The sequence below is a fragment of the Leuciscus leuciscus genome (assembly GCF_965113295.1).
Source record: "Leuciscus leuciscus genome assembly, chromosome: 11".
Taxonomy (NCBI): domain Eukaryota; kingdom Metazoa; phylum Chordata; class Actinopteri; order Cypriniformes; family Leuciscidae; genus Leuciscus; species Leuciscus leuciscus.
Window position 1 is genome coordinate 9,776,579 of NC_138735.1, and position 26,471 is coordinate 9,803,049.

General features: G+C 40.3%; 1 protein-coding gene and 1 long non-coding RNA gene across 4 annotated transcripts in view; one reads left to right on the forward strand and one right to left on the reverse strand.

Annotated features, from left to right (window-relative positions):
* LOC309509977 overlaps window positions 1-26,471 on the forward strand; it is a 961,882-nt gene that overhangs the window by 665,368 nt on the left and 270,043 nt on the right. The gene's annotated exons all lie outside the window — the stretch shown is intronic.
* dpp6a (dipeptidyl-peptidase 6a) overlaps window positions 1-26,471 on the reverse strand; it is a 447,069-nt gene that overhangs the window by 86,289 nt on the left and 334,309 nt on the right. For all 3 annotated transcript variants that reach the window (XM_082184974.1, XM_082184975.1, XM_082184973.1), the window contains one exon: window positions 18,423-18,521. In XM_082184974.1, coding sequence (XP_082041100.1) covers window positions 18,423-18,521 — 99 coding nt within the window. The remainder of the gene's footprint in view (window positions 1-18,422; window positions 18,522-26,471) is intronic.

Below are 26,471 nucleotides of genomic sequence, written 5' to 3' on the forward strand. Positions count from 1 at the left end.
CCTATTGCGCAGACCTACTCGATTGAGTATAAAAGAGTTCAGCATTTTAGCATGAAAACGCAGCTTAAATTGCTGGTATTTTTCAGATATCTGAAAAGGAGGCATAGTGATGATGTGAGCAATAATACATCTCTGATCTGTTTTACTCATTTGGCGTAATAATAATAATACATTTATTTTATCTAGCGCCTTTAAAAGTTACTTTCTCAAGGCGCAAGAACAGTGAGTCGATTAATTCATCTACCGTAATTATTATTTTTGGAACAGATAAGGGGCTGAAAAGACAGCCTAACTAATGCTTACCTGTGGTAGTTTTGTAATCTGTCTTAAAATTATATAAAATGTATCTACTTGACAAAGAGAATCTCTGCAAACAGTTTTTCAGTATACATAAATTGTGTATTGTTCTTTTAACACGTTTTTATATCACACATAAATAATTGACACATTTAAAACATTCACACATTTGTCTATGAAACTTCTGGATTTATATATTTTTCTCACTTAAAGGAACCGTATGTAAGAAATGTATTTCAATTAATCATAAAATGGCCCTGATATGTCACTAGACATTAAGAAATCATGTTAATTTCAAATACTTATATCACTGACAACAGTAGTCCGGCCCGGATATTGTCATTTCAAAGTGAAGTTGCAGCCCTCAGCTGATGTTGATGTTGTCATGTTGTGTTTTGGCCTGATGCTCCACCCTCCACCTATCTACCAATCACGAAGTCAGTAGTGTTTCGGCATCCGGGTTGCCAGCTCAGCTCTAGTTACCACAGCTGCAGCTACAAACGTGTCGGATAAATAATGTCTAACGTTACGAAACCTAAAAGACCTCGTTATGAATCCGAAATACGTCGTGACAAAGTCCGAAAAAAAACGTACTGTGTAGGACTCGTCACTTGCCATTGGAAGCTCCTTGTAACAGCCTAAGTTCCTGCTGGATCCTGCAGCCTAGCTGGCAACATTGAGTCAGGGGGAGGGGGAGGGGATACCTCGCTCTACAGTAATTTGAAAGTGATTGCAGTACCAGTTTTGGCCACAATCTTACATACGGTTCCTTTAAAGGGATAGTTTGGCCAAAAATGAAAATTCTATCATTAATTAGTCACCTTCATGTTCCAAACCCGCAAGACTTTCGTTCATCTTTGGATCACAAATTAAGATATTTTTGATGAAATCTGAGACCTTTCTATCCCTTCATAGACAAAAAAAAAAAAAAAAAAAAAACATGCTATGATTTATAGGGGTGTGAACCGACACTGGTCTCACGGTTCGGTTCAATTACGATTATCATGTCATCGATTCAGTTCAATTCGATATCACGATGCATCACGATACACTGCATCCTCAATTAAAAATGTTACTTCAAAAGTGATGTGTGCTCGCGTGTGTGTGCGTGTTGCTCGCCTGTTCGGGAAATCGCAGTGACAGAAACAGTGACATTCCAGTTTAAGTTTCAAGGGAGTAAAGCTTGTTTATGCCATTAAGAAAAGGAAAATCTGTCAAATAAATTTTGTTTTAAAGAAATTTTCATTGAAAAGCAGCACTCATTAATCAGTGTATTATTTTACCATTAAAGATGCGCGCATCAACCGTCGCCGAATCCGCTGTTGAAGGTGACGATCATCCATTTATAATCAAGCGTAACAACACAGAATAATTGTAATTTGACCATCGGGTGCGGATACTTAAATCAGAGAAAATTATTGGGGCGGGTGGATGATTTGTTTTTGGCTGCGGATTCGGGTGACGTTGGAGCTCATCCGCTTACTCTAAAGCAGTCAGACTCTGCCAGGTGTTAACAGCTCGGGGTGAAAACGGCTAATGTGGTTTATCAAGTTAGTGGTATTACCTCCTGCATATTCTATTTGTGCGTGACATGAGCACACACAGCGCGTGTATTCTGCAGGTCGTGCTGACCAGGTTGTTCATAAAAGCCGAAATGTGCCCAGATGTAGGCTTTTAAAGTAGTTGGAGCATTTTTAATTTTCTCGCACTCGCGTCTCACCTCCATCTGCCATTGTATGCTACCGCGACAAAGCACGTACGCGACAAATGATGTCAGAAAAGCGTCAGTACATTATAATCGGTTGTGGTCTATTACTGAATCGTCCTCGTCTGCATCGCGATGCATCGTAGAAATGATTAATTTCGACACCCCTAATGATTTATAAGCTGTTCTGATAGGGCCCGACCAAATGGCCCCGAAATTTTAACATTTTACTATCTTTGTGGGGACATTTCGTCCCCTCAATGTAGGTTAAACAAACACACACACACATTTTCTCTTTAGTCTTCAAGTTACTCAGCCGTGATTCACAGGACACATAAACCTCATGGATCAGGGCTTCTTTCTCAACCTCTGTGCACCGACCCGATACAATTAACATCCCCCATAATTCTCATGCAGCCAATACAATGTGAAACTCCATGTTTTACAAGTCAATCACTCTGCTGTACAAATATTAGGAAGGTGCCTTCTGAATTGATCTTTTATAGCAGTCTAGCTTGTCCTTTAAAGCAGGGTAATTGTTGCATTGAAATGTAACAATAAAGACACGTTTATTGATGTATGCATCAACTGCATGGCTGAAACAGAAGGTGTGAAGGCTAATCTAATTAAGAGCTGATTGAGAGCAGGGGTCACCTCCCACACACACAAAGAGGATGAGATTTATTATGAAAATACATGCTGACAGTTGCATCACACACTTCATATGAATATTAACATACATCTATCACTAGGGTTGGGAATCATAAGAAATTTTCCGATTCCGGTTTCCGCCAAACAATTCCGGTTTCTTTTCCGGTTCCCATTCAATAAAAAATATTTAAAACAACCAATAAAAACTAGTAGTAAGGGAAAAATGCACAATCCTTTTTGTGTTTATTTCTTATTCTTGTCAAATGAGTTTAACAGACTGGTAATGTCAACAAATTCAACATATTATTTAGCAATTTATGCAAATTTTATGGGTGTTGTTTTTAATTTTTCTGATGGAAAATAAAAATTTCTGCATTCTCTAGGAGAATTTGATGATTCAGTGATTCAGGATAAGACAAAAACATGGTTTGAAAAAAGGCATTCATGATGTACTCGCTCATTATATACATTTTGTATATACAAAAAAGTTACGGACTGCAGCTTTAACAGTCGTCTTTATGAATGTTTTGAAGCATCAGATGTTATCAATACACTCGTTATTTGAAGTGATTTTCAAAACGTGCTTTTTTTTGGTTGCTACCGTAGACATCAGTGTTTATACTCGAACTGTAAACTTTTATCTTAGAGCTTCTGTGATCATTTGAATATTTGTAACAGAAATATCGATACTGTGTGGTTGAAAAGACTGAAAGTAAAGCTGTTCCATATTGACAACTAGTGATGCTCCGATTGATCGGCCGGCGATCATGATCGGCCGATATTGGCAAAAAATTGCTTGATCGGCAACCCCCTCAAAAAAGCCGATCACGTGACGTAAATAACTCTCGCAACTTTTCCGCATGCGCGGCAACACAACAGCAGAGCAGAGCTTGCATAACAGTGGCAAAATGAGTTCTCCTATGACGGCAATTCAATGGCAATTATAAACGAGCGCACAACTGATGCTGGCGCGCGCGGTAAATGACATTCGCGAGAGGATAACAGATCTACGCGCGAGGAAACGGGAACTCGCGAGCTCATTCAAACCCTGCGCGGGCGCATGACATCTCTGCCCTCGCGCGCGCGCATGATCATTCCCCACACTCTCGCGCTTGATCTCCTCTCGCCTGCTGATTTTGCTCGCTCGAACACTTTTATTTTTGGCAGTCGAGGGGCGGGACTTACTGTTTTAATAACCTCAAATGTCATTGTCATTATTTAATTTTTTGGATCTGATGTAGTTAGTTCCTCAACTACATCCATTGTAGTCTGCCTGACCCCTCTTTGTTTTGAAAAATTATACTGTGCCTTATTTGGAAAAGGTGGCCTACAGTAGCCTTATGTTCTCTTGTTTTCTAACTACAATTAAATAAATATTGGTGGTTCTTCAAGATTTTCTTGACTCTAGAATATTTCCATTCTGTGATCGGCAGTGATCGGCAATCGGCAGATCATGATTTTGGTGATCGGTAATCGGTGATCGGCCCCAAAAATGCTGATCGGAGCATCACTATTGACAACTGCTCTTTCTGAGTCAATGACAGCGCGAAGATATTAGAATGTTCTGGTGTGAAGTTTTTGTCATTTAGGAATAAGATTGCGTGGGTGTTTGAATCGAGATCGAGATCTTTTAAAGAGTAATCGTGCAGCTCTACTGTCTTGACACTCTCTCTCTCGCTGCGTTGATATCTGACGCAAAACGTATATGAGTAGGCTTTTCAGTGCATTCATAACTATTTTTATATTCTATTAAAGCAGGGGTCGGGAACCTTTTTTGACCAAAGAGCCATTTTTTCATTTTTGGATAATGCATTTTTCCAAAAGAGCCACAGTAGAAAAATATATATATATTATTAAAGACGTGCTTTTTTTCAATAAAAAATTCAACAGTAGTAATTATTAGGTCCATAGACAACTAAAAACAAGCAAATATTCAGCAAACAATAAATAAGTGGCAATATGGAATTAATTGTGCAGGGCTTTCACTGTGAGGTTGAGTTACCAAGTGATGAGCATAAATCCTGTTTTGTGTGCGTGTGTGTTTGTGTGTGTGAGAGAGAGAGAGTGAGTGCACACAGTACTATCTGCTGTGTTTACGTGAATACTCGACTTGGCATTTTGATATATTTCTGTGTTTATTTGGCCGTTTAGGCGCGCAACCGAAGACAAAGGCTACTGTGCTTGTCCGTGTTTGCTCGGAGCGCGCGCACAGCATCCTGTCAGTATAGTTCAGTTCTCTTTCACGACTTTTAATATTTAATTTCAATATAAAGCACATCCTGTTCTTTTCTTTCTCATTCATTCATGTTTTGTTATTAATAACTTTAAACAGAATCGTTAACTGAAATCTGCACGGATTATCAAAAATACGACACATTTATAGGACATAAAGGGTCTCTGCGGCAAAAGTGAAAGTACCAGCGGGTGAAATGTCTCTTTGCGCAGCAAAGCACCCAAATAAAATGATATATTAAAGTTTATAAAGCCTACTTTTACTACTTTCGCTGCTGTTCTAGAATGGTTTTCGCCAGCTTGAATCCCAGTGCAGGAGCTGTAACTTAGGTTACCACAGAAACGTAAGCGGTTGATTGCTGTGGTGACTCGTGACACTCGCGAACAGCACTGAACACGCACTTTTGCCGGTACAACTTTAATATTATTATTATCATAAACTTTTCATTAACTTCAGTAGGCTGTAGGCTACTACAACAAGGGAATTGTAATTGGCTGCTTTTTCTGCAGAGAGCCGATCTGTTGATGTGTTTTAATTGTTTCATCGATGGTTTGTTGATAAAGGGTGAGAGACCTCGCGAGCCACATGATTTTTGCCAAAGAGCCAGATATGGCTCGCGAGCCATAGGTTCCCGACCACTGTATTAAAGGATAAGCTTCTAGCACTTTGCCCACACATCGCACCAGAACCGTTTTCGGAACCAACTTCGGATCTGGTTCCGGTATTTTTCAAAAACACTAACAGTTCTGGATAAGAACCGATTGTCGGTTCCCAACCCTATCTTTCACCACATCATCTATTATCTGCTTTTTCTGTCTTTCTGCTTCTCTTACACTCTTACACTGTTTCTTTAGTTTAAGTTGTGCATTTGCATGATTTTTCGCAGATGTAGGTTGTATTTGTAACATTATGTTGTGTATACTGTATGTCAGATTAATCTGTATAAGATGTGTTTGGGTGAGGAAATTAACCCGTTAACAAAGGCTCTTGTCTTTACAGGTGTTCATTGACTGCTAACACAGCTCAAACAGGACAATCCTCAACATTATTTACTAAGATTGGACGAAACAATTATATTATTTTACTCAAATAGCATTTTGATTTAATTTACAGATTAATGCTAGCATGTTGCAAAGCTAACAATGAAGCATAAAAGTCCATAGCACACACAAATATTAGGTAAATTGGCCCATTTTTGATTGCATATTGAATGAAACACATTTATAATCAACATTTCTTGGAAATATTGGGGATTATTTTCAACAAGCCTATTGCATTGGATTCTAGGATAGCATTTTACTTGAAAAATATGTGCAATCCCTCCTTTGTCGTCAATAGTGTGCCCATGATGCATTCAAATACTGTCAAGCTAGACAGCTCACTAGATTTTGAAAGCTTATATACGCTTCCTCTTATCTCCAGATAAAATAAATATTTTTTGGTGGGTTTAGTCATGTGGATAAATACGCTGGCATTTGAGAATTTAAAACATTTAAAATTATTTAACCTACAACATCATTTGAATTCTGTACATATCCCAAAACACAGGGCAGTAGCTTGCTGCTAACTTCAACAAATTATCATACGGGGCAAGTCGATGACTCCCATTAAGGTTAAAAGACATTTACTCCACAAATCATACTCTTGTTTGCTCAAAAGCATTCATCGAATCTCGACACGCTCGGCATACGCCAGGCTCCGCGCGGCTGCTTAGACTAAGGACACAGGGGTGGGCCATTAAAATGGAACCAGATGGTTTAGGCCACAGCAGGCATTAGCTCAGTTTAATTTCTCGTTGCGAGTGTTGAGTAATGTCGATTATGTATCTGTTTGATATAGACCCCTAGCTAGAGAGGCAGATCAATGGGCTCCACTAATTATGCAATTATATAGCTGCTTTAGTACAATCATAATGGGGGCAGGCAGACAGAATCAAAATGAGAGAGTCTATTACAGCCAAAGCGGGACAGAGGACAAAACAGAGAGATGAGGAACGCTGAATGACAGTCGCTTAGTGCAAGATGATTCATTATGGCAAAGATGATTCGAAGACAGGTCTTTACCCAAAAAATTGTATTCTGTCATCATCTACTTACTATCGTGTCATTCCAAAACCATAAGACTTTCCGTTAATATTCAGAACACAAATATACTTTTATTATTCACTCATCGTTTTGTCCAAATATTGAAAGTATATGTAATTTCCATGCTTCAAAAAGGTATAAAGACATTGCAAAAGAAATCCATATGCAGTCTTTTATTAGAGAAACGATAACTTTATATCATATTAATAAAAGGTCATTGAATATGATCAATGTAAGCTCATATGTGCTTGCTTAATACACAATAACCAGTGAGGTTTGTTCTCGTGCATCAAGCATGTACTGTATGTTTGAGCTTCCATTGGTTACCTTCCATTTATTTTCAATAGATGGACAAAAAAATAAATAAAAATATATGTTGAAAGAATATTACAAATATTTGTATTTGCATAATAAAGATTAACGGAAGTCAGTGGGTTTGGAACGACATGACGGTGAGTAAACGATGACAATTTTCATTTTTGGGTGAACGCCTCGGTTACGACTGTAACCTCGGTTCCCTGAAGAGGGAACGAGCGTTGCGTCGAAAAGCTGACGCTATGGGAACGCTTTGCGTGATGACGTCTTGAAGCACATGTAAAATCAGTCCAATGGTGTGGCGGAACGTCAGAGGCGGGTGACGTCACGTACCAGGAAGCTATAAAAGCCGGCCCGAAACAGAAAACAAAAGCTTCGTAAAGTCTGAAGTCGCGCTGACAGGCATGAAGGAGATATGGCAAGGCGACGCAACGCTCGTTCCCTCTTCAGGGAACCGAGGTTACAGTCGTAACCGAGGCGTTCCCTTTCAAGGGAACTCCCGTTGCGTCGAAAAGCTGACGCTATGGGAACGTCTATACCAACGCCTCCATAGCTACAAATGTCTGTCCTGTGTGTAATCATGTGAGCAGCACTAAGAAGACAAAACATGAGACCCTAGAGTAGAGTCTAAATCCAGAGAGTAGAACCTGACGAAGGTGTGCGGTGAGGACCAGCCTGCCGCATCACAGACGTCCTGTAACGATACTCCTGATATAAGGGCCTTAGAGGCCGCCATACTCCTAGTAGAGAGCGACCGGACAGCCAAAGGAGAAGGCTGTCCAGCCGCCTCATAAGCCAGTGAGATAGTCTCAACCACCCACTTGCTCATCCTTTGCTTAGACACTGGACCTCCCTTGTTAGGGGAGCAAAAGTCACTTTTACGCCACAGGGCAGCTCTGTGGACATACGCGTCTAACGCCCGAACAGGGCAAAGCAAATTATTCGCCTCCTGGTCCGATTTCGAAAGGGAGGAGGACCTCCAAGTGCCACGAAGGAAACGAGATACCAAGGGGTCTTTCCCCACAGACATTCCACCCAAAGGACTGTGGTAAGCACCTATGGCCGCCACATAGACCTTTAAAGTGGACGAGGTCAGACCTGCAGTGAACCGTTCCTGCAGGAACTCCAGCACTGTACCAATTGGGCAGTGGACTGGGTCCAACCGACGGTCACTACACCAAGAAGTGAATACTCTCCACTTCAGGGCATAAAGTTTCCTCGTGGAGGGAGCTCTGGACTGTAGAATGGTCTCAACAACCTCGGTTGAGAGACCTGACTCTATGAGCTGGGCCCCCTCAGAGGCCAAGCCCACAGGTTCCACAGTTCTGGCCGAGGGTGAAATATCGAGCCCTCTGCCTGGGACAGAAGGTCCCTCCTGACGGGTAACTCCAGAGGATGCCCGTCGAGGAGGGACACAAGATCGGGAAACCATACTCTGCCCGGCCAGCGCGGGGCTATAAAAAGCAGGCAAACCCGGTCCCTGCGAACTCTTTCCAGAACTCCCGGGAGCAGAGCAACTGGGGGAAAGGCGTACAGACGTAGCCTCGGCCACGTCTGTACCATAGCATCCAGTCCCAGAGGAGCTGGATGCGTGAAGGAGAACCAAAGTGGACAGTGAGACGTCTCTCGAGACGCAAACAGATCCACTTATAATTTCCATATCAGCTCCACCACCTCGGGGGTGGAGCCACCATTCCCCGGGCCTCGGCCCCTGTCTCGACAGAGTGTCTGCTCCTATATTCTGGACCCCGGGGATGTAGGCTGCCTTGAGTGACAGCAACTTCCCCTGGGACCACAAGAGGATATGGCATGCCAGCGCAAACCCCCTTGATATAGGCGACTACCGACGTGTTGTCCGTATGTACTACACATGGTGTCCCCTGAGACCTGTGATAAAGCTCCTCAGAGCCCGGAAGACAGCTAACATCTCTAGGCTATAGAATGCCAGGAACGATGATGGTCTTCCCACAGACCTTGAGATGAGCGACCCTCAGGATCGCTCCCCAACCCGTGAGGGAAGCATCCGTCGTTAGCAGTTTGCGACGACAAGGAGCTCCCAGCACTGGGCCCTGGGACAGGAACCAAGGTTTCTTCCACATAACCAAGGCACGTAGGCATCACCGCGTGACCTTGATTGTGCGAAATGGGTTGCCCCTCGGGGAAAAACCCTCTGGTCCTGAGCCACCACTGCAGGGGCCTCATGTGCAGCAGTCCAAAAGGTATCCCGTTGGAAGCTGCTGCCATGAGACCCAACAGTCTCTGGAACTGTTTGACAGTGAGTAGCTGGCCTAGCTTTACACTTCTCACAGCTGCCAGGATGGAATCGAAGCGTGGCGATGACAGGCGCGCCTGCATCGACACTGAATCCCAAACCACGCCTAAAAAAGTGGTCCTCTAAAATGGAGAAAGCACACTCTTCTTGGCGTTCAGCCGTAACCCCAACTCTTTCATATGGGCGAGAACAACATCTCGATGTTGAACCGCCATCTAATGCGACTGAGCTAAAATCAACCAATCGTCGATGTAGTTCGTGATGCGAATACCCCGGAGGCGCAGAGGCGCCAGAGCTGCATCCACGCATTTGGTGAAAGTGCGGGGTGATAAAGCTAGGCCGAATGGAAGAACTCGATATTGGTATGCTTTGCCCCCGAAAGCAAACCTCAGGAACTTCCAATGACACGGACGGATGGAAATATGCGTCCTTGAGGTCTATCGTGACAAACCAGTCCTCGGACCTGATCTGTGGCACGATTTGTCTCAAGGTTAACATTTTGAACTTGAGCTGCATGTACTCGTACAGAACTCGAAGATCTAAAATGGGACGCAATCCCCCGTCCTTTTTTGGAACTATGAAGTACCGGTTGTAAAACCCGGTTTCCCTGTTGGAGGGGGGTACATATTCTATGGCCCCTTTCTCTAACAGAGTGTTTACTTCCTGTTCCATAACCAGAACCTGCTCGGGGCCCACCACTGTGGGCAGGACCCCCATAAACCGCGGTGGGCGTTAATAGAATTGTATCTAATACCCTTTTTCCACGGTCTGCAGGACCCAACGAGAAACATTTGACAGTAGCTTCCACGCTGTCAAAGATTCTACTAGAGGTACCAGTCTCTCGAGACTGGTTTCTGGATTTTGTTGCTGTTGAGTAGTCGGTTCGTCGCCCTGTAACGGCGCACCGGCAGGGAACGACCAAACAGACTGCTCCAGCACCCTCCTCAGAGGGGGCGGGCATCCCGAGGCCACTACGTTTCCGGGTGGACCTTGAGATATGTGCTCGCCGGAGACCGCTGCGCCCTGTAACACCGGAGGCGGCAGGGTTGGCAGAACGGTCCCCTGAGGGCACCGAAGAGAGACGGCACCGTATTTTTCTCCTGCTGTTGAGTAGTCGGTTCGTCGCCCTGTAACGGCGCACCGGCAGGGAACGACCAAACAGACTGCTCTAGCACCCTCCTCAGAGGGGGCGGGCATCCCGAGGCCACTACGTTTCCGGGTGGACCTTGAGATATGTGCTCGCCGGAGACCGCTGCGCCCTGTAACACCAGAGGTGGCAGGGTTGGCAGAACGGTCCCCTGAGGGCACCGAAGAGAGACGGGCACCGTGAAAAGAGGTGTTAACCGCTCTGCTTCGGGGGGACTACCCTCATTTGTCCTGAGCCCTCAGACATCAGGACTTTTTCCCCAGCAGCCTTCTTGGCGGTAATAACGGTCCGCAGATCCGTTTTACCCCTCGAAGACTGCTGGGTTTGAGAGCGCCCTCCGTGTCCCCGAGATTTTTGTGGGGGAGCACGAGAGGACACACTCTGTTTTTGAGTGGCACGATGTTCAGCGCTCTTTTTAGAGGAGTGAGGCTGCTCCCGCTCAGCAGCCTCAATGAAAGAACGGCGGGGGAGAAGTTTTTGTAATGCAGCTGCCTGTTTAGCAGCTTCCTGAGATTTAGCTACCGCACTGTTTACTGCATCACCAAATAAACCAACAGTGGAAACCGGAGCATCTAAGAGAACGTGCTTTTCTTTCTCTTTTATATCGCTCAAATTGAGCCACAGATGCCTCTCAGTGGCCACCAGGGCTGCCATAGACCGCCCGATTGATTTAGCGGTCTCCTTGGTGGCCCTGAGAGACAGATCTGTGGCTCTGCGTAGTTCAGCCACTGTGTCAGGACCAATTCCCCCGCCCTCCTCTAAATCCCCCAATAATTCTGCCTGATAGGCTTGCATAATAGACATCGTATGCAGACACGCTGCAGCTTGACCAGCGGCTGCATACGATTTATGAACCAGAGATGATGTGAATTTTACTGGCTTAGAGGGAAGTGAAGGAGCTTTCAGGGAAGATGCCGTTGCTGGAGAGAGATAGCTCGCAAGCGTCTCCTCCACCTTCGGCATCTCCCCATAACCATATTCTTTATATTTGTGAATGGAAGAATAGTGGGATGTTTGTGGTGCATACACTCTGTATGAAACCGGTTTTCCCCACGATTTCGACACCTCGGTGTGGAGATCGGGGAAAAACGGAAGGCTTCTTCGCTGAGGCTGTGTACGAGATGGCAGGAAGCGTTCGTCGAGCTTACTTTTCGAACGAACGTCCTGCCTATCCTCTGGCCACTCAATAGATAGTCTGTCAACTGCTCTAGTAATAACATCGAGCAGTTCCTCAAACGCATGAGACTGAGGTGGCGAATCCTCAGACTCAGCTTCAATACTCACAACATCCAACTCCTCAGAGCTGGACAGTTGCAGTATTGGTGCCTCTATCGGGGGGGAAGAAACCGCAATGCGTGCTTCCACACCCTGATGAGAGGCACTGGATCTGTCAGATTGATGCTGAGATAAGGCAGAGCCCGTCTCAACATCCACTGACAGATCCATTTGCGAACCCCAGGTCTGAGATCGCCGCCGAGCCTCAGCCGCGGCGGGACCCGAGCCCTCGGGAACGCGATCGGGATTGAACCGAGCCAAGCGGGATCGGAGCGTGCGCAATGGATGCGCGTCGCAATGCACACAGTCACCACCCTCGAGTGCTGACTGGGCATGCTCCTCACCCAAACAAACAACACAAAGAGTGTGAGTATCACCTCCCGTTAAATAACGCGGGCAGGGATGGACACACACTCTAAACTGCTGCTTGCTCGCCATACTGAATATATATATATAATATAGACAGACAACACCAAATAACAAGGACAGATTCAACACAGAGCGCAACTGAAGACTCAGAAAGCTTTCGTTTTCTGTTTCGGGCCGGCTTTTATAGCTTCCTGGTACGTGACGTCACCCGCCTCTGACGTTCCGCCACACCATTGGACTGATTTTACATGTGCTTCAAGACGTCATCACGCAAAGCGTTCCCATAGCGTCAGCTTTTCGACGCAACGGGAGTTCCCTTGAAAGGGAACTAACCGTTTCAGAGAGAACTCCAGTTTTTATTTTGTGGATTGGATGTGATCCTGTTTCTTCATAATAGCCCATGTTTACTTTTAAGCCAATAAAGAAATCCGAGTGTTACATTTGTTTTTCTTTTGTCAGAGCTTTACCACTAGAGTGGTTCTGAAAGCACTTGATTTCTGTGATGGAAGCAAGTGGTCGATGGACGGAGAAGCCCGAGGGAGAGAAAGGCTTTGCCTTTGTAAATAAATTACCTGTATCATTGATTCATTTATAGATTAATTCAGTATGAGCTGCATCAGCTGTGACGTTCTGACTTTGATTGATGAGTTGTAGAAACTTCTTTGGGAAAAACAAAACAAATATATATATATATATATATATATATATATATATATAAAGGGAAAACAAATTCTGGACCAACTCGGTATTAAAAAATTCAATTTCTGGCCTGTCCTTGAAAATCAAGTAATAGCTAATGTTCCAGACAGACACTAAGGGCCCCGTTTTCTGTGAATCAGCCCAACTAAGTGCTTCTGACACTTTAACGAAGATCAAATAATCAGCCAATGATGGCCAAAGCAGTGCTCTTTGCTTTCTTTAATTGGCTGTGTCAGGGCCAAAGTCTTTACATACATTCATGAATTCACTGAAGGTGAGTCATGGGATGGGGAGTGTGTAATCATGTTAAAATGGTGACAAACCATGTCGTATTCCCCGTTTCCTACTCTTGAAAAATGTTCAGGCTTCTCTTCATAACGTTAATCCAAGGGCACAAATATAAAAGAATATTTAAAATGGACAAATATATTTTTCAATATATTTTAAAACAAATTTACATAAATATAAATTTCAATAAGTTTTAGTTACTTAGTCCTCACATATTTTTGTTTTTTTGTTAAAAAATATATCTTAGAAAAATTACATTTACCCTAAATGTATTTTAAGACTGGAAATATCTGACATTTGAAGGTTTAAAAAAAAACATTTTCAATTTGAAAAATATATTTCATTAAGCCATGCTGTTTACAATATACATTTAGCATATTTTAATAGGAACGCTGTACATGTTAATACAATATGCCTACTTTATATGGTGAGGAATGTGTTAAGCCTCTTTCACTCGATCATCTGGCTGAGATTATTTCTCTTCTAGAATGGGGCCGCAGGTGTTTTTTAAATTTGAAGTGTTGTTTTGAAGTGTTTGTCCCCTCAAAACAGTCTGCATTTAATGACTAAACAAGATGTCACACTGTTTGCAGCGTGAACAGTTCTGTTGATTAAACTACCATATTATTTTACGCTTTGCTTCCAAAACCCTAGTTATGTATTTGTATAGCACTACCCGCAATGATTGTAAAAACAATGTAACAAACTTTTAAAGTCCCAATATATAAGATTTATGGATTAAAATATTCAAAAACCACTAGAACAATGTTATATATATATATATATATATATATACATAGCCTATATATTGTTGACTTGTGTACTTACATTATCCCAAATGTTTCCAACAATGTTTAAATCCAGAGAAATCAGCTATTTTAACTAGTGTAATGGCCTGTGTAATTGTGTCATCTGTAAATGACGTCAAATCCGTGTTGCCCTCGATTTCCGGTTCTGTAAAAACCATGGAAACACCAAAGACACTTTGATAAATAATGTGTTTTTTAGACAGATGAACAACTGTTTGGATGTCTTTATCGACAGAAAATTAATCATTGTCATATAGCTCAACACGGTTAATCTTATTGTTTGAATCTTTTGTTTTCTTGATTTACCACAAGTAAAACATTTTGTACCATGCCTCAGAGACAACAGTATTTTATCCTGTGAGCTTTAATAGTTAAAATAAACATTAACAACCAAATGAAAGGAGCAGCAATGGCCGACTGCAGCATTTAAGCATTATAAAAATAGCAACGTAAAATATCCTAGGCTCTTGGCCCCGTCCTGTTTCATACCACAGTAATGTTAATAAAACTTTAATTAGCTCATCCATGAACATGATTTCTGCCTGAGTCCTGTCGGATTGCTTTCCATCGGCTGTGGAGGTGAAGACGACAACTCCCATGATTCCATACTCATTCACGGCGTCATCAAGCTACGCCTTTGTTAGTTTTTTTTTAAACTTATATACTGTGCATTTAATAAAAAGAAATGAGTGAAAACAAGAAAGAACAATTTTTACATTTTAAAACTCATTATTGAAACAAACAGAGAGGCAGAGGTTCCTCATTACCTTTCAACTCATTTCATTCCGACAGATCTGTTTACCTGTGCTGGACTGACATGAACGATAACGAGCTAAAATGATGGTGTGAAAAATGGGCAGAGCATCAATCAATACGAGAGCAGAGACATTGTGCCATAATTTCCAGCTAAATTACTCTACCCGCTTGCTAGGCGGTGAACTGCGCTTTGTTATGTTATGAATCAAAGCCAGATGAGATGAATGACTGTGATCGCTGAGTTAATGTTCCTGTGTGAGAGTGATGAGGGTGATGCTGATGCCTCCATATAGCTGCAATGCAGGAACATGAACAAAATTGTAATGAAAGAAATGATCAACACCCTGGTTTAAATATGCCACAACATCTACATAACTGAGATACATTGCTTTTCTTGACTTAGCAGGACAGATATAACTGCTGTTTTGATCATCTTGCATAGCATGACTATGTTGCAGCCAGAGTTATGCTTGAAGAAGATGAACATTTTTATCACTTACCCTCATGTCTTTCCAAATGGCAAGATTGGGAGAGAATACCAATGCACATTTCTGTCTGACTCAAAGGTATTGTATGATTTCAGAAGACTTGGAATGTAGTAAACTTTTATGGCGCTTTTGTAGTCAGCCAATGACAACAAATAATATTTTTAGTTCAACTATCCCTTTAAAGTTGCATTGAAACAGAAGTAGCGGCAGCACATTTCATCTGGTTTGTTGTACATTCAAGTGAATTGAATTACTTTTAAAAAATGTGGGGGGACAGGGTTTTTTTGGGGGGGGGGGGGGGGGGGGGGGCAGATTCAGCAGGGTGAATCTTCCTTTCTTGTCGACTTTCAAGGGGCTATATGTAAAAATATTCATGGATTAATCGCTTTTTTATTTCCAATGTGTGAACAGCTTGTAACAAAACCTAAAAAAAAGGAGAGAGAGACCTTCCCTGACTTCCTAGGTTGTCTATAAAAGCCTGTAGATGGATTTTTATGAGAAGGACTCGGGATGTTTTTTTTGCCGGGAATATCAAAAGGATTTGACTTTTACGCTTGCTCCCGATAGCCTCTCTTCCCTTCTATGACAAATGAAACAAATGCTTATACAATCTATAGTCTCACATAGCCAGATCTATAAAGTCTATAGTCTCAAATGTAGGCTTACTTTATAATCAAACTATCATAACAGTGTAATTTGAATTACCTCATCTGTTGACATGTCAAACATATCCACATCGCTATTATCAGATGCTTTCTTAACTGCTGCTTTCTCACAGCTGTTATTCATGTTGGGTTTATTTTGTTATTGTGTAGTAGGCATACAAAAAATATTCATCAAAACATCGCTCTCAGCAATGTGGAAATGAAAAATAACTTTGCCGTGAGTATATTTGGGCCTTGAATCACGTTCAGTCTTTTGTACATAACATTACAAACATGAGGACGAACAATATGTACCTGGCAGCAGTTCACTTAGCGGCCACCGGTAGGGTTAATAACATGGATCTCTGAATTTCCCATTTAGATCATTTAATTATAAATTAATATAAAAATAAAAAAAAGATAAACAAACAACTTCAGCAAGCTTTTGCCATTTGTGTGTGCAATATGGATTTGAATGAACGGTTTGTGGCTAAGATTACAGCTTTCTGAGGTTTGAGCATGGAGACGCTTCCATATCTGCACAGCCCAAAGCAGCTGATTAGAGGAGACAGCTCAATAAAGCTCAAACCAAATCAGACTGCTTGAGTAATCTACCCGCTGATAAACGTCTTCCTCTTTTTGCATTAAACCATCCATTTGAATGAGGAATAGACATCACAATCCAGACACATATCCACAAAGATTTAATCACCCTCATTCTGACTTAATTCAGAATTGCCCCAAAAACTATTTAAAAACCTTCAGACCCACTTAAAAATGGCTGATTGGTTATTTCATTAGATATAAAATATAAAGCAGGTCATCTGAGCTTGAATGCTGCTGAACATTTTCACATTCTCTTTACTCTCTGCATTACTCAAAGAATTTCATAGCTGTTTAAGTGATTTTTCCCTTGTAAAAACAGAAGTGCTTATTTGCATGTAATGTGCACTTGTAGTGTACTTCAAACCTTAAATGTATATTTAAAAAAAAATTATAATAATGTACTTGCAGATATTATAATATTATATATTATAAAAGTTGAGTCGAGTTACGGTGGAAGGGTGAACACTGACCCGACATATGACGTAGGACATATGGCCTAGGCATAGTGTAAGCTCAGGTGAGAACTGATGAGCATAACGGGTCAGAGGTCACCCTTCCACCGGAACACCACTCTCTTGTGTATGTGCGTATGGCTGTTGCCAAAAGCCAGTGATTATAGTTTATAAAGTTTTAAATATGGATAAAAAAAAACTATATACAAAAAACCATCACTTTGCTTCAGAACACATTTATTAACCCACTGGAGTCATTGATTACTTTTATGATGGATGGATGTGCTTTTTTGGAGCTTCAAAAACTATAGTCTAATATAAACTAATAGTCTTTGTCATGTTTCAAGAAGTACACTTATTTTGTGTGGACTAACAAACTAAAGCACATGTAAAGAAATGTATTATAGTTTTAACTGTAGTGTGTTATCTAATATTACATTTAAAGTTAGCATATTTTGAATGTACTAAATTGCAACTTCATCATTACAAATGTTTACCAATATTGTTACAAATATATTTAAACACATGACATATCATTTTCAATAGAAATGAAATTAAAGTATGTTTATTTGTTTACCATAAATGCTTGTCAGAACATTCGGCAATCCAATTTAACTATATTTCAAAGACAATAGAAGTAATTATGAAATTACATATTAATATGTCCTACTTACATGGGTCCAAAAAAATACTCTAAAGTTCAGCTTATTGCGTTTGACAAAAACATTAATATATTTTATATTTTAACTTAATTGCAATTAACATGCAATATTGCATTTAGAAATATTACATTCAGTTCAGAATACTTATTTTTTCACACTTTTACATTTCTATTTTAAAGTAATTTTTTTAATGTAAGGGTTAGTAGACGTACAATGTCATTTCTCCTCAAGTTCACACAAGTACTCTTGCCGATGATTGAACCACTAACATTTCACAACCACAAAGTGTCAAATAATTGTCTTAAATCTCAACACTATATCTGTCATTTTGAAACCTAATAAATATTTTGGTTGAAAAGTGCACTTATGCTTTCTTAAAAACTGATTCCACTTGTTATGAAGCAATTATAAAGCATAAGATCTTGAATCTCAAATGCTTGAAATTCATGGCAATGAAAAAAGGGTGGAATTCGTTTTACCTTGAAGAGGAAATGAGTAATGCACAACGCTGTATTCTGCTACCTCTCTGAATTGATTATGTGCACAATGAGAATTATAGTACGTTTGTGACTCAATGCTCAGATAATCTCTGCGATCTTATGAGATACTGGACATCTAATGGAAGAACGGCGCTAGAAGAAATCAAATGTCTGCTGATGAGAGCACTTACTGCTGATCCACTTAGCGTTCGGGTCGTGAACTTTGAAGTCTTTCTTGAAGATTTCTTCCACTGTCACTTTTCCCTTAAAGGCCAGGCTATCGTCCTCACCTAGGGAGAAAAATAAAACAGAAAAGCCTTTTAGACCTCCAAGTTTATTTATATGCCTCCACCATCTCCTGCTCAGTGCATGACAAAACTCTCCATTTTTCAGGTTAACGGGAGGCAAACTGTATCTGCATTGGGCTGAATTGGCTGACAGGCTCTTCTTAAAGGGATTTCATTCCAGTTGATTTTTCCTCTAAAAGAAGTGATAGGCTCTCTTCGCTAATGCGACTGTAGCTCTTGGGGCTGATGTGAAAACCACAGTGCTCTCTTAACGCAGTGCTGCAAAAGTCACCTCTGTTTGACATAACCTCTCTTTTGTTCAGCACACGGTATGAGTGCACCAACTCTCCGCTAGTGGAAAAGCATTTTAAATTCACACGCATTGAGAAGGAATGCGCCGGCAGAGCTTTGCATTAAATGACAGCCCCATAAGGTGAGAATGAACACCACAATGTATTCAGTGTGTTTGACAGAGAAAGCGGGGAAGAATCTATCAACTCACGCGCACTTCATCTCGCTCCGACTAATATTACGCTGTCACTTTGACTCGTGTACGTGTGCAGGTTCGAGCGTGGGCTGGGTGCAATTCTCCAGCGCTGAAGAGGAGGAAAAAAACATGGAAGTAAACACAATCAGGCGTCCCTCCAGGCTCTGCTTTAGACCAATTGAATGTTTCATTATTAAAATGGGCTTTGTGCATTTACAGCTGATGCCAGCACTAACCTGATTTATTTAGTCATAATTCCGCACATCAGATATGATCACAGAGTTCTTTCGTCTAGCATATGACTCATTTCAAATGCATTGGAAGATGCAGGAAAGGCAATATCTGATTTGTACCATTTTGCTGTCAGGATGAGCAGGATTATACATCCTAAATAGGAAGACTGCAGAAGAGTAAACATCAGAAAGCCTAAAAAATATACTGTTTGGAACCAACTTAGGAAATATTTCGTCTTAAAGGGCACATATTATGCAAAATTCACATTTACATAGCGTTTGAACATAAATTGTGTGTACACAACCATCCTACAATGATAAAAATCCACCCAGTGCTTTTTAAAAAAAATCCCCATAAATCATAAGCACCGTCTCAGAACAAGACTCGGGACAATGTGACGTACTTTTGCACAAGCCCCTCCCACTACTGTTGACGGACACTGCAGTTTTAGCGTAGACCTGCCTGTGAGCTAAACACAGTCCGCCATTGTTTCCACGCCGGAGCAGCTGTAGACAAGAATATCTTCTAAAGTGATTGAGGTGTTTTGTTGTTGGATGTAAGAATGAACATAGCAGTTTTCATTTACACTCGTTGTTACTTGAGGATGGATCTGTACCAACTGTTTGTGATCAAGCTTACAGTCTCCGGAGCGATAGGCCTAACGTTACTTATCACGGCAGAAATGAAAGTGAGAGTGTGCACTTTATGACAGCTCACTTATATGGTGCACTTCTTATATGGTGTTTATTCAGCTCTTACAGTGATTCTCTGGAGTAAAACTGACTCTTCATCTGTTGTGTGATGTACAATAAACTTCATTGAACTCATAAGTATATGTTTGGCCATCATTCAGACGGGGTCCGCTACAACAGGCTTGTACTAAAAGTGGATAAAAGCAAGATGAAAAATAAGTTATAACCGTAATTAAACTAGACTATACCTGTTCTATTTCTATACAGCATATATTCTCCGGCTCTGTGTGCATTATTGTCCTACTCCGGGTCGAAATGAACACTGCTACTGAGAGTTTCTGTTCTGATATTATCAGACGAGATTGTCCTGACTGAGCGCAATCTCGTGAGGCTCCACTCTCTGTGCCGGCAGCAGCAGCTCATTTGCATTTAAAGGGATACACACTAAAACGGTGCATTTTTCTGAGCCCCAAAAAGTGACAATTTAAAGGGTCATGACACCCTCCTCTTTCAGCTCAAGTCTAGCTCACAATCTTTTTGAAAAATGCAACTTAATTGGGCGTAGTGGCTGTGAGAAGAAGGGAGGGGAGTGGGTGTGGTATGGCACGGCAGGGGAGAGGGGAGGGTGGAAACTGTCATCGCCAGTGGCCCATGCAAGCATATCGACTGTCACTAAAAATCAGTGGTAAAACGTGAGGAAATGCTAGATGTTGTTTATAGCTGGCAAAGTTAAAGTCTAATGAAATACACTGACACCTTATTTTTGTCCTTTCAAAAGTAACTGAATGCCCTGCTACATATATTAGCCTACAGTAATTATAATTTTATTTAAAACATATAAATGCACATGTATATGTATAATTATGTCATTATAAAATATATATTTGTTTATATACACACTATAAATGCATATATTTGAAAAGTATTCCGCTTAAAAAAAAAAAGCTGCGCCCCCTAAACCCACATAATAAAGATGGACAGTGACATAGAAATGTGCACAAATTAAGCATACGTCCCATACAGTTGAGGTATTATCGAAATATCTACATTTTAATAACGAGTGATTATTTAACAAAAGGCAAGTAAAACGGTCAGGGTTACATTTTAGACACACACACACACACACACACACACACCTCCTGAAGCGATAGAAAAGTCCTCGGGACCGCATCACTCGCAAGACGAAACCTGCATTGCTGTACAAGGCCGAAGTCCACCATTCTCCAGTTGAGTGGTTGCTACACACACATTGTTTAGATGTGTCTGTGGTTGATGGCTGGAGTAGTCCTGGCAGCATCGCGGGGAAAGATGCACTGAAACTTTTGCACCACGAAAACAAACGCGCGTCCCATCATTACCTCTCTCATCTACTACGCGATATCATAGTTTGACATGCCTGTCATTGGAAAGATCCACGTGGTGTCATGAATAATTAAGAGACAGTGTCTTCTCATTGGATAAAAAACTCAGTCTCATTAATAATTATGAGACACCGATGAGTCATCAAAGTACTATCGTGCTCTGCTGTGCACGTGGACACGATGAAGATTTAAAACCCGGAAGACGAAAATAGCGTATAAAAACTCTAATTTAACCATTTTCCCCCTACTATTAAATCTAACAGATGCTAACATTGTCTTCAATGGTGTTCAACACACATACCTCTGTTAAAATCTCAGAAATTTGGTTTAGGGTGTCATGACCCTTTAAACATGCTGTAAAAAAATTATCTGTTGGGTATTTTGAGCTAAAACTTCACATACACACTCTTCACATCACTTCTTTGTGATTTTTAAGAGTATATAATGTGCATTTGGACATAATTGAAAGCAGAATGTACAGTTGTGTTTGAGGATATCTCATTTATTGGCTATACTGTCTTTGCAAAAGGTTTCCCACATGACCAATGAATTTCATTGGCTTTTTCCAATTGTTCAATATTACTGAATACAGCTTATAGATAAATATAGATACAACACTCAAAAAAGCAATTTCTAGACAAATTGTTTTAGAGCTGAGCATAGAAGTATAAAACAATAAAAAATAAAAACTTCACAGATATTTCCAGGTTTTCCATGGCCATGGGAACCTAATAGTCTCAACAAGGGTTTGAAGCCATAAGCCTAGCAAACTTTAGATAATCCAGTGTCTAACTCTAAGAAGCAGTTGCAGCTGCAGTAGAAGGTAGTAAGTTGCTCCCAAGATAAAAGGTTCATATTATTTCTTTAAAAAAATAAAAAAAATAAAAAGATAAATAGTTTATATTTAATTATACTATATATTTTTTAACAGTAAAAAAAATACAATTATATAATAAAGAGACCGCCTGCATGACTGTGCGACTGGACCAGCTCTCTTTCCCTGTAATTTCTACACTGTCCTATTTAATAAAAGGCAAAAAGAAAAAAAAAGAAAAAAAGCACTCAGAAGTGCTCACTGTAGCAGATTTTGTAAACATGACTTTGTTTCCTGGTTGGCTGATAAAACCTGTATCAGAAATTGCATAAAAGCCAGGCAATCTGATAGAACCCAACTTTTTTTGTGCAATATGCATCATGCTGTCCATGAGCGGTCCGTGAAGCCTGAGGCTGATACTAGAAAACATTTAAACGTGAGAAAACGTGGAAACTTAAAAAGTGGATAAACCTACATATTACATAAACAACAATATATTAGGCAAACAATATATAATAATCCCTGCCAGTGTGTTCAGTCAAGTGAGAATCAAAGAGTGACAACAAAAGAAATGTCTTGGGCATGTATTTAAGTTTTATGCCCTGCTGGTGTGTCTATGTCAGAGCTGATGCATGGTGCAAAGAGGAGAAATGAGCCCAGCTGGAAGCTTCTCCACCTGACTGCTTGCTATAGAGAGACTGCAGCGTGCCTGGACTGTGCACTGTTAAAGCTGAGCTGCCCACCATTGCAGATAGATAAATATTCATCACTGTAAACACACATTTCCTAAGCGCACTGATGCAAACACAAAAAACAAAGCTCAGTAACGTTCAGTCATGCAGTCAGATTTATTAGCACTTTATTTATTAACAAGATTTTCTGAAAATGTAAGTGATAGTTATAGTAGTCTTCAAAATCAAAGCAGATATTATTTTGTATTATTTTTCAGGTATTCAGCAGCAAAAAATATTTGGTGGACAGTTATTTTCTAAAATCTAAACATTTAGTGAGGTACATAATTTAGTTGGGGAAAAAAACCTAAACATAAAAACATAAGCGCTAAATCTGGTAAAATGTTGACAAAAAAATCTAATTATTTTTTGTATTCTTATAAAATACATTCAAGAAAAACTACATATGTTAGAATTGTATTGATATACATCCATGTAGCAACGGGTGTATAATAGTGAAAAAGTCGCTGGGAGCCGTCATAGGCAGGAAGCGCATTGTGTGGTTTTTACACACTCTAATTGACCGTTCGCAAAGACCCGCCCCCTTTAGCTACTGTTGCTATGTCCGCTACAAGCCATGGCGCTCTCATGTTCTCACCAGTGAAAAATACATCGCAGAGCAGAGAGGACACTGACAACGCACTGACAGGACAGATAAAAGTATTATATCATACTTTTGATAAGAAACAAAGTCTCAACTTTCAAATTTGGTCTTTTTTTTTTACGAAACTTAAACAATAAATACCGTTTTGTGGCTCTTTAATGTGTCTGACAGATTGCAATAGAGCCTCATTTAAAGCTGCTCGTGAACCGATCATCTCTTCCTTCTAGTTCATTTATAGCATCAAATAAACATAAATTAACATAAGTAGGAATGTTGTTTTAACCGCGGAAAGACGTCAGTACACACCGTTTTTCAAGTTCAAATCCTCCAACGTTAATCTACTAACTCTCCTGACTGCTTTGTCGGACAACAATGGCGGATTCAGCGGATGGCGGATTATGATTAGTCAGATCGCCTATCAATCAAACTCCCTGCGAAGGATCAAATGGGAGCACTGAAGCCATATTGGGCAGGCAGTGAATCAGTGTGCAAACACCCCCCCGAGAGTGAAGATACACTAGAAGAGGCATGTCTAGTGTAGAATCGTGAACCTGACTCTTAATTTCTTCCACTCCCGATAGGGGTACCCCGAACTTAGTGATTCAGGCAGTATTTTATCAAATGCGATTGTTATTTTTATTTCTTATGTATGTCACATTCAAATCCAAACTCAAAACACATCTGTTTAGCTGTGCATTTACTGATTGAGCACTGTGCTACGTCCGACTGATTGCACTGTATTTTATATATGTATCCTCCTTTTTTCAAAATTTTAATTATCAATTTTTATTCTCAACTTGTATTGTTATTTTTATTTCTTATGCGAATATGCGTGCTATTTTTAATTCCTATGCATCTGTTGTAATTATTTTGATTATTTGATTATTTTGATTATTTTATTATTATGTAAAGCACTTTGTATTACCATTGAGTATGAAAATAAACTTGCCTTGCCTTATCATTTATCTATATTTATAAAATATTATATATAAGAAACTAAATAATATAAAATAAAAAAGATGTTTATTTTAAATGTATTGCACAGCTTTTTAAAGGGGCAACCAGATATGATAGATACGACAGAACAAGATAGGTTTTTAATAATATTTCCGTGCACAAAACTATCATAATATAAAACAGAGTGGCACAAATTGCTTATGCACATGCGTATCCTGAGTGCGGAATGATGTGCTTAAAGCAACATGGAGTCACATCGCTTTGTGCTCCGTATTCAGAAGTTCAGGGCAAAAATGGAAGAGATGTCGTGCACACAAATCCTTATGTATTATACTTTGAATTCAAAGCCTGTTGTGATATAACAGACAGCAGGTATAGGGAATATTTCAATTTATTTAGAAACAGCAATAAACAGCTAGATAAAGTCTTTTCATGCAAATTCATAGACCTTTATCAACAGACTAAGTATAATAATTGTAATATTGAATCATCTCAGAGAAAGTAGTTTTATCGTGCTGACTGTCGTAACATGAAACGCTTTTTGAATGCTGAACAGAGAATGACCGAAAGACGCAGCGGAGGAAGAGTTTCCATTAACTTAAACTAACTTAAGCTGGCTTTGGGAGACTCGGAGTATGGTGCATAAAAGTGCACAAAAACATTAATGGTGCGTTATAATATTTTTTTTTGCCTTTTGTGGAGCTTAACAGTAACCACCATGAGTTCACACAGTATCAGATTTGGATAGGTTCCATCTGACTGATACCCGATTCGTCAACAATTCCAATATTGGATCCAATACCGATACTGAATATCGGATTGATGCATGCTTAGTGTATAGTATGCTATCTCACAGATATCCTGCATCATGGGAAATTTGTTTTTAGCTTTCTGTGAAAGTGGTGTTAATGTGTGAAAATTCTTTTATGGATGCCTTTGCATAATATTAGAGTGGTGAAGAACCTCTCCCAGAAATTCACAGCTAAGAAAATGACGAAAATTAGGACCATGTAACTGAACAAATAAGAAAATGAGGACAATCACAGGCATTAATTAAAGAGCAGCAAGAGCTTTCATTAGCTGCAGAAATGGGAGATGATCTCCACTTCAAAGTGAGAATGGCTGAATGAAAGGAACTTTTGTTATTTAAGAAGATTACAGTGTTATCTGTAAGACTGTAGGTCTAACGTACTGCTGATTTCATATGCACTGCTCTTTGTTTGACAGACATGTGGATCTTTCTTGTCAGCCCTTCGGCCCAAAGTTAATGAAACGATTAAAAGGAAATGAATACCTTCCGGTTCAGTGTATGATTCATTATTTTTCTTAATATATGCTGCTTTGTTGTTGTGGAGCAGAATAAGAGAGTGTTATTTTCATCATTTGCTGATGTGAAAATGCAACGTGAATGCTGAGGAAAGAACATTATTAAAGGCCATCTGTATTTTTGATGCATTGACAATGTTTTCATTGAATCTTGTGCTTTAAAAGATGTGCACACAGGATTGTCTATGTACTCTGACTTTGTTGGTATTCATGAGAGAGGCTGGTGTAAATGACTCAATTCACTGCTGTCAGCTTAGATATCAGCAAAATATTTAAAGGCGTTTAAAATAACTTTTTTGGGGGGGAGAATTACTCTGGCAATTGCACTGAAAAAATCCTGGAGAGTCGGAAGGTGACTTGGCTGATCTCTATGCAGAAGGAAAGTGCAATTTCTGTAACAACAGGACAGAGAAGAGAAAATAACTCTGGGAAGGTTATCTGACAGACCCCCCACTATGGTGCCACGGAGCGCAACGGTTCCTGAGAGATTTGTGCGAAAAAGGAGTCCTTCCCGGAAAAATAAGTTTCCATCACAAACCCTCTAAGGAATGAGCTTCTCTGACATGTCCAATTAGCTGTCATTGTGTCAGTCAAGCGTCAGTCTTCAGTGAGAAGTGTTTTCTTTAAAAAAATAATAATAAAGCTGAGATAAAAGAAGACCTGACCCAGTTTTCCAGTCAAAGCACTGATCGAGCCCCATCATATCAACCAATCTGTTACATGAAAGAGAGGACATGTCACAGTGAG